The sequence below is a fragment of the Vombatus ursinus genome, unplaced genomic scaffold, assembly GCF_900497805.2.
Source record: "Vombatus ursinus unplaced genomic scaffold, bare-nosed wombat genome assembly UNPS02014832.1, whole genome shotgun sequence".
NCBI classification, from domain to species: Eukaryota; Metazoa; Chordata; class Mammalia; order Diprotodontia; family Vombatidae; genus Vombatus; species Vombatus ursinus.
The window spans coordinates 44115804-44130102 of record NW_020954610.1 but is presented as its reverse complement, the minus strand read 5'-3'; the positions used below and the strand labels follow the sequence as shown (position 1 = coordinate 44130102).

Below are 14299 nucleotides of genomic sequence, written 5' to 3'. Positions count from 1 at the left end.
CACCAAAAAAAAGTTAAAAAAAAAAAGAAGTCTACAGGGGGAAGATTCTGAACAAAAGTGTAGCTATTATCTAAGTTATCCTTTGGCAAACGACTGATGGTTTTGTTTGGCAGATGGCTGTAATTTCACTGCTTACAAGAGAAGTTCGGTGGGTAGTAGCTACCATTACTCACTTCAACCAACACTTATTAAGCACCCACAGATAAAAAAGTTTAGGTAAGATCTAGTCTCTACCCTTGTAGAAGTTCTGGTCTTGTAGAAGGCTGAGATAGCAACACAAAGTTTTAAAACACAGTATTACAAGGTAAGCTTTTTTAGAGAGGTGTAAAATAAAGTGCTATGTGAGGTTCAATTTCCTTATCTGAAAAATGGGGATAACCTACCTCCCAAGACTGTTGTAAAGATAAAATACCTATAAAGTGCTTTGCAAACCATTATGTGTGACATAAATGCCAGCTACTAATTCATGGTATGGTGGAGATCCATGGTATGGAGTCAGAGTACCTGAGTTTGAATCCTATCTGTGCTACTTAGCCTTTGACTTCAGGCAAGGTCCTTTATCTCCCTACATGTCAGTGTTCTCATCTGTAAAAGAAAAAAAAAGTGGGTTGGACTAAACTTCTGAGTTCTCTTCTAGTTCTAAATGTATAAACTTATGATCCTATGATATGGAATCCTACAATAGTTATAGTGTCAAGTAAATTTCTGGCTTAATTTCTTAGTGTCATTATTTAAGATGAGCAGGTCAAGTAACTCATTAGTCTACAAAATCAAGCATTGATATCAACTGTAGACCGAGTATCTGGTTAGTTCCTGCTCTGACTGTTTGCAAATTCTGGCTTGAGATATCAACTAAAGCTTTGGTGTTTACTGACTAATATCTTTTTTCCCTTCCTGCCATATATTCTTTGATGTATAAATCACTACCTTCCCTTTGTGCTTTTTGTAAAATTCCCTCATATTCATCCTTCCTATATAAGCAAAACCTATATAAGGTTGCTGAAACTGATGTTCTGGGCTCACTGAATTTGATACAAAATGATGCCTACATTCAGCACAATAAACCAGTTTTTCTATATTTCTGCAAAGCTGATCCTTGGAAAATGTTGGTCACAATAAGAGCTCTGGATTTGTGTTGCTCTTGACCTGGATTCGAATCCCCAGCTCTACCTGCCACTTACTAGGTGATGTTGTAGATAGGGTGTTGGATTGAAGTCAGGAAGACCTGAGCTGATATCTGGCCTTATACATTTACTAGCTGTGTGATCTGGGCAAGTCACTTAACTTCAGTCTGACTTACTAACTTCTGTCTTCATTTCTGTAAAATTAGGGGTAGGGTGGGAAGGAAGAGAGAAATAGCACCTACTTCTCAAGGTAGTTGTGAGTCTTTCAAATGACATATTTGTAAAGAATTGAACACAGATGTTTGGCACAGGATAGGTGCTTATTAAATGAATGTTTCCTTCCTTTAATTCTCTAGGTCTCAGTTTCCTTATCTGTAAAATAAACAGATTGGACTGAGTAACCTCTGAGGTGCCTTCCAGCTTTAACTCTAAGAATTAGATTGTGCCAGCCAAATTAGTTGAATCGGTCCTGCAGTCCTAGGTCATTACAGTAAGTAGAGTCCACCATAACTCACTTGGAATCTTCTTCAGAGATTGTATTTATCTGGCTTTTCCTATGAATAAAGCTTTTGTGAGATGAGTAGTAATATCTGGGTGAACTTAATAAAAGGGTATTAAACCAATCTATGGGTTTAATCTATGAAGTATTAAACCAATATATGTATATATTTAGGTTAACCTCAGCATTATTCCCCCAGTATAAATGCATCATGAAGTGTTTTGGAAACCAAGTACTTTGGGATATTGGATTCTGAAGGAACCCTTTGGTGTCCTAGTGGGATATAACAGTTTAGCTGACTTACTGTTTAAAGACCAAGTACTTGTGCTAGCCAGGCCCACCTTCACACAGCAATTTGTCTGCCTAAGAGCACTGCCCATAAGAGCCAGACCGATTGTTGCAGCTGATATGGGACTCACAATATCCGTTTTTAGACACAACTTCAGATTCTAATCTTAGTTGATACAATAGTATAGGATGTTTCTAATATAGGAATACCTGATTTTCAAATGTTCCTGACAGCAGTGTTAAAACTACCGTATTAAGTTTGAAAAATACTTTTTAAAAAACCAAGTTGGATAATCATAGTTTCATATGCAGTCTTTCTTTTCTGTTTTGGGCTTATTTGTCTATTTTGCATGGGAAAATTTTCAGGTTTATTGATGTTTGTCAAGTTAAAAAGACAACTTTTTAAAAATAAAATTAAAATTATAATCTTCAATGTCTTTCCATTTCCTACCCAACTCAGTATAAACGTTTATACCTTCCATTGATAGTGCTCTAATATGGCCTAGGTAGATCCTCCCACTTCATCTTCCAACATTTTCATAAATGTTTTAACTTATGTTCAAGCCCATTTTTCAACCAAACTAAGCTATTCAATCTTTTCCAAATATGCCCTATGCCTTTCCACCTTTGCTCATGTTGTTCTTTCTTTCTAGAGTACCTTTCCTTTATAGAAATCCTACAAAGACTTCTAAACCCAATTCTAATGTCAGTTGTTCCTGAAGCATTCCTTGATTTCTCCCAACTGGATGAGATCTCTATTTCCTCTGGACCTCTATAGCTTGTTTTTTTTGCACTCCCTTGCCAATGAACTTATTACAGTAGTTATGCTTATCTTATCCCCACTACCATTCCTGCAAAGGACATGTCAATAATTACCCTGTGATTCCATTCACTATCCTGTGACTTACCAGGCTAAAACACCCCTCCCTGGCCACCACTTTCCTCTATGTGTTGTCTTCCTCTATTGAAACGTCAGCTTTTCTGGTGAAGGGACTAGCTTGCATTTTGTATTTGTATCTACAAGCACAGTGCGTTGTAACAGAGTGAGAAGGGGTCCCCAATAGCAAGTGCTTAATATATGCCTTTTAACTGACCCATTCATTCCCTTCTAGTTTATAAGCTCCTTGGGGGCAGGGACCATTTCTTTTTCAAATCCCCTCCATTCAATCACTCCAAATACTTAAAACATCAGTGGATTTGTACTTTCATTGGCCTGAGCACACATACCACCACCACCCCATGCAGATAATAACCCAACCATATCTTCTAACCCTATGCACTTTTTTATCCCTTTCTAAACTAGTGCTCTGTAGAGAAACCTAGAGCACTAAAAGAATTCCTGTGGTTGTTTTTAATATTTCAGGGATTTCAGGGCAATACTCAAACTTTCCATCTGTTTATCTCACTTTCAGTATGTGACCTGTCCACTTCCCTTTTCTTTTATTCTTGATGATGCCCTTCATGCCACTCTCACATGCAAATCATTGTTGAAAAAATGCTGGTATTCTTTAAAGATAACATAATATATTAGAATCTACTTCCTCTGCTAATTGAGCTATGAGATTTTTCAAGTTTTGCAGAGGTTACAGGGTTATCGAAAGAAAGTGAGTTAAAATTCAAATTTAATAAAATCCAAATCAGCAAATATCTCCTGAGCATCTACCATGAATGGTGGTCAAAGCTCTGTGCTAAAAAGACAATAAATAGAACCAGAGTGTTGTGAGACCAGCTACCCACATTCATACCCATAAGCAAAGAACAAGTACAAGGAAGGCCAGTAGGTATTCTAGTGGTAGGAAACTTTTCCCACCAATGTGAATAATCAACTACTCACTTACGTTGTTAGAGCTTTGCCTGGAGCTTGAGAGGTTAAGTGACTTGCCCAAGGTCACACATGCAGTATGTACCACAGGTTAGACATGAACCTAGGTCTTCCTGGCTCCAAAGCTAGCTTTGCGGTATTGTCTACTATTGATAACCACGTGAAATCATTAATTTTTCTAGGGTTTGCAACATAAGGATATCAGGAAACATTCCCTAAACCCTCTAGATGGACGGCTCCCCTTCCACTTGCAGCCTCTTATACTCCCTGACTTTGTGGCACAGTAGAATCAAGGAGACTTGTGTTCAAATCCTGCTTCAGACACTTTGTGAGCTATGTAGTAATGGGCATATGGCTTGGTTTCTCTGGGCCTCAGACAGATTTCTCATCTGTAAAAATGAGGGTTGGATTCATGGCCTCTAAGGACCCTTCCAGCTCTAAATCTAGGTTCATGAGACTCCATGCAATCTCCATGTTATCTCAGAGTTAGAGGAAGGGAGAAAGACCCAGATCTATGCCCGTCTTCCTCCTGTGTGCATCATACTCCTATCAATGAGTTACTATCTTTTACCTAGGTAGGAAGAAAAACTGGGAAGTTCCCTTCATGCCCCAGGCTAGCCCCTCTGGTGAGCAGAGTAGGAAAAATGAGAAATCATGACGGTCCCAGCACCTCCTCCATATTGCTTGGCAAAATAAGGCCACGAAAAGTGATAGTTTTTTATTTATTTTTGAGGCTGTGTTTAAGTCAGAGGCACCCAGTTTAACCTAATCTTCTCAGGCTACCATAGCCACACTTGAATAAGCCTATTCTCCAATTTCTCAAGAATATTTCCTGTTTGGGACAAAAAGAATGCAGCTCATTGTCAAAATAAGAAGTGAAATATAATCAAGACAGAACTATAATTATGGGGTTGACTTACAAGACACTCAAAGGGTGAAATCGAGGGTGTAAAGTGAGGCAACCAGAATGGCTGCCCATGCTGCCCATATAGCTGCTCTTTGTTTAAAGTGGATAGAGTGCTGAATTATCCAGTATTCTCATCAGACACATGCTTATATAATAATAAGTATGTACATGGCACTTCAAGATTTGCAATATGTTATATAAATATCTCATTTTATTCTCACAACAACCCTGTGAGGTAGTTGCTATTGTGATCCCCATTTTACAAATGAGGAAACTGACAGCGGTTAAGTGATTTGCCTAGGTCAAACAGCTAGCAAGTGTCTGAGGTGACATTTGAACTCAGGTCTTCCAGATTCCAAGCCAGCACTTTATCCAGTGTACCACCTAGCTTCCTAAAAGTCCCAAGATGCATAGCATCATAGATTTAGAGTTGGTAAGAGCCTTAGAGGACATGCAGTCCAACCCCTGCATTGAACAGATGCAGAAACTAAGGCTCAGACAGATCAGATGACTCGCCCAAGATCAAGGTATTACATGGGTCATAAATGATAGAGTTGAGATTTGAACTCAGATCTTTTGGTTCCAGATAAAGCACTCTTATTTTTTCACTGTATTACATTGTTTTCCTAAGGTAGTTGAGTGGTTAACCTGAATTCTTCCCTACCCCATCATTTGGCCCAGATGGAGACCTTTCACCTTCTGTCTTCCTACCTCATCAATCAACTAACACCGTTCCTTCCAAAGTCACCGATGATCTCATATTGCCAAAGCTAATGATGTTTTCTCAATCCTCACCCTTCTTGATCTCTCTGCAGCTTTTGACACTGTCAATCACCCTCCTCCCCCTGACACCGCTCCTTCCTGGTTCTCCTACCTCCCTGACCACTTATTCACAGTTTCTTTTGTTGGATCTTCATATAGGTCACGCCCACTAAATATGCATGTTCCTCAAGCCTCTGTCCTGGGCCCTCTTCTCTTCTACCTCGATATTATTTAACTTAGCGATTTCATCAGTCCACATAGCTTCGATTATCTCTGTTTATTTTTCTTAGATATATTTGTCCAGCTCTAACCTCTCTCCCAACCTCCAGTGTGAAATTTCCAACTGTCCACTGGACATCTTAAGTTGGATGTCCCATATATATCTTAAATTAAACATATTAAAACTGAACTCACTATCTTTTACCTTGAATACTCTCCTCTTTTGAACTTCTCTACTGTTGATTAGGTACCACCATCCTCCCAAGTCATCCAGGTTCACAAGTCGGGGGTCATCTTCAACTCCTCTCTCTCACCCCCTCACACACACTCAAGCTGCCAAGTTATGCTGTTTCTGCTTTCATAACATCCCTTCTCCCTTCCCTCCTCTGACACTACCACACCCTGGTTCAGGCCCTGCACTCCTGCAATAACCTGCTGGTTAGTCTCCCTGCCTTAAATCTTTCCCCACTTCAGTCTATCCTCTTAGCTGTCAAATTGATCATGCTACAGCACAGATCTGACCATGTCACCTTTCCTCCTCTCCCCCTGCCATAAACTACAGCAACTATCTATCACTTCCAAAATCAAATATAAAATTCTTTGTTTGGTTTTAAATGGCTTTAAATTTAAACTTCATTTAATTTAATTTTCAATCAATTTTCTACCATTCTAGTCTTCTTCCATCTTATTCTACTTCTCAGACTCTGCAACCTAGCAACACCATCTGACCTGCTTGGTGCTCCTCACACAAGATGCTCCATTTTCTTTTTTCTTTTTTTTGGCTAGGCAATGGGGTTTAAGTGACTTGCCCAGGGTCACACAGCTAGTAAGTGTTATGTGTCTGAGGCTGGATTTGAACTCAGGTCCTCCTGAATCCAGGGCCACTGCTCTATCCACTGTGCCACCTAGCTGCCCCCCATGTTCTATCTTCTGACTACACTCTCCCATGCCCAGAACTTTCACTTTTTTTAATACCATCTCCTGGCCTCCCTGGCTTCCTTCAAGTCTCAGCTAAAGCTCCACCTTCAGCAAGAAGCCTTTCCCCTGTCATCTTTAATCTTAGTGTCTTCATTCTAAGATTATCTCCAATTTATCCTGTCTATATCTTGCTTGTACCTAATTGTTTGCATGCTATCTCAGTCTAATGACTGTGAGTTCCTTGAGAACAGAGACTGTTTTTTATCTTTCTTTGCATCCCCAGCCCTTAACACAATTCCTGGCATAGTAGGCCCTTAGTAAATACTTCTTGACTTGATCTGACTTCTGGCCCAGAAGGCCCTGAAGGCAGGAGCAAGGAAACTAGAATCTCTCTTCACCACAAACCAAACACCATGGGAAAGACAACTAACCATTATAGACCTAGGAACTGGGCTTAAGAGGGGTAGATAGATTCTCCATAATGCTCATAAGAGTCAGGGCTAGAGTAGAAATGATACAGAAGTTCAGGCAGGAACATCTTGTTTCTTTGTTTTCCATGAAACTCTTCTGATAACTTCCAAAAAATGAGGGAGGATGTGTCATCTTACTGTTCCTACCAACTACTTTAACAAAGTTGTGGGGAGGAACAAAAAAGGAGGGAGGCAAGAGATTCTTGGTGCCAAAGAAGACTCAATGTAGGCTATTGAATGATACCTGTCTCCCCAAGATAGAGCATTGAGTTATTTTTATTTAAACAAAAGCCATTTTTAAATGGAGAAGACTTCTTATGGCCTTGCATAAAATGATGAAGTCAGTAAAGCCTATAGTAGGAACCTCCTAGAGACCCCTCCACCTCTGATGAGGCAGCTAGGTAGCAGGATGGACAGATAGAGTGGTGGACTTGGAGACAAGAAGGCCTGAGTTTAAATTCTGCTACAGACACTTTCTGTTTGTGGGACCCTGGGCAAATCATTTAACCTCTGTTGGTTTGTTTCACCGTCTATAAAGTAGGAATAAAAGCTTCTACTTCCCAGCGTTGTGGTGAAGATAAAATGAGATCATTTTTGTAAAGCTCTTTACAAACCTTAAAGCATTATATAAATGCTAGTTGTTATTAATGTTATGGTTGTTATTAATATCTTTTACTACTACTACTACTACTACTACTACTACTACTACTACTACTACCACCACCACCACCACCACCACCACTATTCTTCCAATATCTCCTGCTGAGGTTCCTCATCACCCTGTGCTATTGCATATTGCATATTGCAATATTGGATATTGCTGGGGCCTTTGCTTCAGTATTTTGCCTGCACCTACCTCTTGATGCCCAAATCATGCTCAGTCCAGGCTTCCATCAAATTGAATGTGGCCTGCCTAGCTCCTAAAAGCTCCTATCTCCTCCCTAGCCTACCCAGGACCTTACTCCCCAGTCAGTTTAATATGATAAACTAATTTGAGCACATATTTATGTACCTGTATTTACATGTGTATACATATAGGTATTGGTATATGTATTTGTGATTTTACTGGTGTGAGAAATTTCCATCCTAGTACCTCACTTCACTAATGCAGATAGGCACCTGTATGTAACTTATCGTAGAAGGTTACTCAGGACACTGAGAAGTTAGGTGACTTCCTACTATTTGAACCTAGGTCTGTCTGACTGTGAAAGACTAACCCTCTCTCTTCCATATCATGTTGATAATAGGAGTTGATCTGTTATTGGACAAATAGTCTTAGCTTATAATAGGCAGAGCTGGGATGGGAGAAATCTGAGATTATGGTTTATGGTTTTCAAGATTAAATAACTCCATGATACCAACAGATAAAGTGTTTCTGATAGGGTTGAGACATTGGATTTATTATCCTTCATTCACTGTATATTCCAGCCAAACTGGCCTTCTTCTGATTCTCCTTTCAACACCCAGAATTCCTTCTTCACCTTGACTTCTGAAAATCCTATGACCACAGATTTAGATCTGGAAGGGACCTCAGAGGGTGATCTAATCCCCTCATTTTACAGATGCAGAAACTGTCCCAGATAGATAAAGTGATTCACACAAGCAGCAAATAGCAGAAGTGGGATTCAAATCCAAATCCTATGAATCTCCCTTATCTTTCTAAGACTCTGATAAGATGCCCACTCCAAAGGGAAGCCTTTCTTATCATTACCTCATATTAGCTTATCTGTGTATGGGTTGTTCTCCTTGTCCTACCCTCTCCTACTTCAAGTAGAATGTAAACTCCTTGAGGGCAGGGCCTATTTCATTTTTATATCTCCTCCTAATAGCATAGTATTTAGCACAAGTAGGCATTTAAAAAAAATCTGTTAAATTGGAGTTTATTATTTCCAAGCACTTTATACATAGTTCCCTATTGGATTAGAGGAACATTAAGGCAAATTACTCAAATATAAGGGAATGAAAAGAGATAAGTATTCTTTTAAAAGCTATCAACTAAACATTGTATGCTAGATCAGATTTCATTTCAGATATTAAAATTCAATTTGTGAGATGGTGAAGGGAAGAACATTATTGGGGTCTATCCATTAATTATACAATGTAGAACAAAAATGATTAACACTAATAGAGCCTGAACAAGACCTTACCTGTCATGCAAATAACTGAGGTAACCTTTTTTTTTTCATTTTTTAAAATTTGTGAACAGATATTTGAATTCTGTGGTGCCGACGCCAAAAAACTGGAAGAAAAGATTCAGGAACTAATGTGAGCTGATCTACAAGTAAAATTATAGTTTCTTAGTTTTAAAAGATAACTAAAAATTTTGCTTATATTTTATTTCCTTGCAGATAACTGAATGCTCCATTAATTACACCTTCATCATGACTTAGAACTTTGCTTGTATGTTATCAGCTCATTTAAAAATATTCCACAACTGCTCAGAGATACTGACTCACTTTCATTTTCTAACTTGATCATACCATTCCTCTTCAGTGCTACCATTAAGGAATGTTAAAATGATCTCCACAATAAAAATAATAATAGTTCATATTTATATAATACTTTACTATTACAAAATACTTTCACATACATCATTTCATCTGATCCTCACAATAATCCAGGGCATACAAGTATTATTACCCCATTTTTATAGATAAGGAAACTGAGGTTTAAATCAGCTAAGGGACTTATCTAAAGACACACGACTAGGAAGTGGGAGAACTGGGATTTCAATCCATATTTACGAATTCCTAGTCCAATGTTCTTTCCCCTATTGAACATTGTTTCCACAATATTAACCTGTTATATTCCCATTATTCTAAGCAGGGTTTCTATGAGCCTGGGGCCATGTTATTTTCCGTCAATCCATCAACAAGCATTTATTAAGATCTTACTATATGCCATGAATTCTGCTAAGCCCTGAATATACAAAGACAAATGTGAAACAGTCCCTGCCCTCAATGAACTTACATTCTAGCAGAGAAGGATATAAAACATACCCATCCAAGCTATATAACAGAATAGATACAATATTAATACAAAATAGCTTTGGAAGGGCTGTGGATTCAAAGCTAAAGAAATCAAGAAAGGCTTAATGTAAAAGGCAGAGCCTGAACTTAGTCTCTATGGAAATCAAGGATCCCAATAAGCAGAGGTAAGGAGGAAGTGTATTTCTTGCTTAGGAAACAGCCAGTGGAAAGATGTAGAAATGGAATAATGTACTATCATAGGAGAGAAACATCAAACAGATCAGTATGGCTGACCCAGCGAGCAAACGTGGAAAAATAAAGTATAAGAAGACTGGAAAGATAGGAAAGGTCCAGGCTATTAAGAGCTTTAGATATAAAACAGAAGGGTTTATATTTGATCTCTGAGGCATTGGAGTTTATTGACTAGGGAATAGACATGGTCAGACCTGAATTTTAGGAAAATCACTTTGACAGCCTTACGGAGGATGGACTAAGGTGAGCAAAGACCCAAGGCAAAGAGACAAATTAAGAGGCTACTGCAATAGTCCAAGCAAGAGGTGATGAGGGCCTAAACCAGGATGGTAGCTATGTGAGTGGAGGGGAGGAGATGCATGTGAGAAATGCTATGGAGATAGAAACAACAAGATTGGGAAAATGACTGAGTACATGGAGAGGAGAGGGAGGAGTCAAGAGTAACACCAAGGTTATAAACCTGGGAGATAATATTGTCCTAGAAAAATGTAAAGATGCACGACTTGAAGTCAGAAGATCTGAGTTTGGGTGCTATCTTTATATATGGCCATCAACAAATCACTTCATTTCTGATAGCTTCAGTTTCCTTATTAATAAAATGGGCATCATAATACTTGAGCTATAGACCTCATGAGGTTGTTATGAAGGTAGTGCTTTGTAAACCTTTAAGCATTATATGAGTACCTTGTTATGATCATTCTTACTACTATCATTATCCCTTCAGAGGCTAAGGAGCAAATGTCTTTCTGGTACTTTGGGATAGGTAGTCCAGGACCATAAGTCAAGATCTTTTTCCATAATCAGGTCTCTACTGATGTAAAAGTTTTCTCCAATGCAGCAATAATATTCTGACAATACAGTATGTATTCAACTAATTTCCTTCAGCCTTTTAAAAATAACTCCTGGAAAAAATAAACCTCTCAACACCTATGATTTTAGTCATCATCAAGTCAAACTGGATTTGCAAAAGTTACACCTTAAAAGATCCTTCACCTCCTAGGCCTTGTGCCTGGGATGACAGGCTTTACTCACCAGATGCCTCAAGTTATGGCATACTGCCTTCATGGTTCAGGTATCTCCCAGGCACTACAGACTGAGATAAGTGATAAAAGCTCATGATCCAGGAGTTTAATTAGGTTGTTTTTATTTTTTCATTTAAAGATGTACCATTACAAGTCATTTAAAATAGTGAATGGATAAATTAACTACATTTGATGCTTTGCTTTGATGGATGCGCAAAGTCACATGTAGTAACTTTCCTTATGATGAGATCATCATTTAAAGCCTGGAAGGACCTTAGATACTCTCTGATCCATTTCACAGATGAGGATCCAACCCCCTCATTTCACAGATGAGGCAATCAAGGCGCAGAGAGATCATACAGGTAGTAAGAGATAGGATAGGATTTGAACCCAGGTTCCCATCCTCCTAAATCAGTGTTCTTGATGAACAATAGCAAATATTCATTAATAACTTACTGTACAGGCACACTAACATACTATTGGTAGGACTGTCAATCGGTCCAGACATTTTAGAAAACAATCAGGAGCTATTAAAAAAAAAAGGGAGGGAACTAAACCTTTGACCCAACAATACCACCATTAGGAATATACCCCAAAGAGATCAGAGAAAGAAGAGAAGAATCCATATGTACAAAAAACTTATAGCAGCACCTTATTGTAAGTAAAGAATAGGAAACTAAGAAGTACCCACCAGATAGAAAAGGACTGAATAATGGTATGTGAGTGTAATGGAATACTATTGTGCTGTAAGAAATGATGAAAAATGGATTCAGAGAAACCTGGGAAGACATGTGAACTGATACAGAGCGAAGTGAACAGAACCAGGAGAACAACTTATATAATGATTACAAAATTATAATTTGAAAGACATAAGAACTTCAATCAAAGTAATGACCAAGTATGACTCCAGAGGATTGAGGATGAAGCATGTTACTCAACCCCTGACAGAGACATCGAGGAGTCAAGGTCAGATTAAGATATATATTTGTAGACATTGCCAAGGTTTAATTTGATTTATTTTTCTTGACTATACTTATTTGTTATAGCAGTACTTTGTGTTGTTGTTGTTATTGTTATTGTTTTTAATGGGAGGAAAGAGATATGGAAGGGAAAGGGAGACTATCAATATTGATGCCAAAAATTTTTTTAAAAAGGAAGAAAGGTCAATGTAACACTTTAAAACGCACAGCAAAAAGCAATAGGGATTCAGAAGAAGACAAAGACAAGCATGATAGCTTTGAAACTAATATTAGATTTTTTTTAATGCAAGCTATATGTAATATTCATGGCTTCATGTACAATCCCTTCTTTTTCTGTTCACTCTGTTTATGTAGAAATATTTATGTGTGTCAAGTTCAGAATGACCCCAAAAAACCCCAAACAAACCATATTAAGCAACTGTGTTCAGAACCCTGTGCCAAAATGCTGTATAAGATAAAAAGTGTAGATAAGATACTGTCCCTGCCAAAACCAATAGCTATACTGCACAGTATATGAAAGGGCATTACAGATGTAATAGGACCTTAAGTCCTCAGAGCATATGCTTTATTCCCTGCCTTGTACCAATCCACGTGAAGGCTTTGTGAGTCTATTTCTGGGTATACTCATTAGAGGGCCACTTACCCTCACTTCAGAGCATGAATAAGTACCTTTTGGCAATTTCCTGTCAGCATACTGCCTGGTGATGAAGCTCTCTAATTGGCTGCTGTGCTAGAATTAAGTGTACATACAAAAGGTTCTAGAGATGACTTCTCACTCTCTTCACTTCTCACTCTCTTCCCTGGCAGCTTCCTGGTAAAGAGGTTTGCTGGGTGCCCCTGGGCAGAGGAGAGACAGACTGTTCTATCTCAGTCTCCTTTACCCATTGCTTAGTGTCTATAAATGCATCCTGCCTGTTTCTTATGTCTCTTCTATGTTTATTCTTTCCAGTTCATAGATAAATGAGTTATTAAGAGACAGATTATTCTATCTCTGTCTCTCAGTCTCCCCTTACCCATTGCTAAGTGTCTATGAATACACCCTGCCTGTTTCTTTTATCTGTTTTATATTTATTCTTTCCTATTCATAGGTAAATGAGTACATTGAGATGAGAGCAACCAGGTGGTTACTAGAATAACGATCAAAGTCATCCACAGTCCCTCCAACAACTGAAGGCCTAGAACCAGCAGCAGAAGTAGCCATGCCTTTTGAGGAGCCACTGGGACTCCAGTCCCTGAAGAATGTACCTGCTTGACCCAACCCAGAAGTGATATTCAAGAGCAGAGCAAAGGAGTGATGCATCCATTGGCTATGCCAATCCAAGAATGGACTTGATAGGGACTCAGAGAAGGGAGAAAGGATTTACAGGGCCAGGAAATACCTCCACTATTTGAGGGAGATGTTTTGTAACCACCACTCTAAGTTTCAGCCTACTTTCCCCAGTATCTTCCAGTATTGGGGCATGCTTTTTAACCTCTATCCTTGTTATACCTTCTCAGTAAATACACTTTTTAAAAAGTTAATTGATGTCAATTGGTTAATTGGTCTTGAGGGGCTCATGAACAAATGTCCTAGAAAATCCCCAACTCCTCAGGGAAATCCTTAGAATCATTAGGAGAAGTCATTGCCTTTTGGGTATCCAACCCAGGATCCACGAGAAAGTGAGTTAATATGTGACCATGTTAACTGAATTGAGCTGGAAGTGAGTTTTAGGAATTATGTAGAGATGTGCTGAAAAGATTAACAACATGAATATTAAAATCCTCAAGGATGGATTCAGAAAAGATTCCCTAAGAGTCTATCTTTGGTCCTTTTCCTTTTGCTTTCTATACTTTATAGTTGAGAATTCTTGATTCTTTATACCTTCTCCCTGGAAACTCTATCCTCCTACCCTAAAAGGAAATCAAAAGCAGCACACATACACATATGTGCTGATATTACTTAAAAATCATTTATTACTAAACTGTATTGCTGGCAAACGAACTGTACAGTTTAGTTAGTGCAGGAAGATGCAAGTCTCACAATACCACATGACTCACTCATGGCAGCTCCCCTGCCTGCCTGCTCCC

At 38.6% G+C, this 14299-nt stretch overlaps 1 protein-coding gene across 4 annotated transcripts in view; it reads left to right on the top strand.

Annotated features, from left to right (window-relative positions):
- TXNDC8 (thioredoxin domain containing 8) overlaps positions 1–13890 on the top strand; it is a 36513-nt gene extending 22623 nt beyond the window's left edge. For 2 of the 4 annotated variants that reach the window (XM_027839096.1, XM_027839093.1), the window contains 2 exons: positions 9216–9274; positions 9358–9503. In XM_027839096.1, coding sequence (XP_027694897.1) covers positions 9216–9274; positions 9358–9361 — 63 coding nt within the window. In that variant the 3' untranslated portion in view covers positions 9362–9503. Of the gene's footprint in view, positions 1–9215; positions 9275–9357; positions 9504–13320 lie in introns of those variants that run through there. The other 2 variants (XM_027839094.1, XM_027839095.1) reach the window with 2 other exon arrangements.
- Positions 13891–14299: the final 409 nt, after the last annotated feature.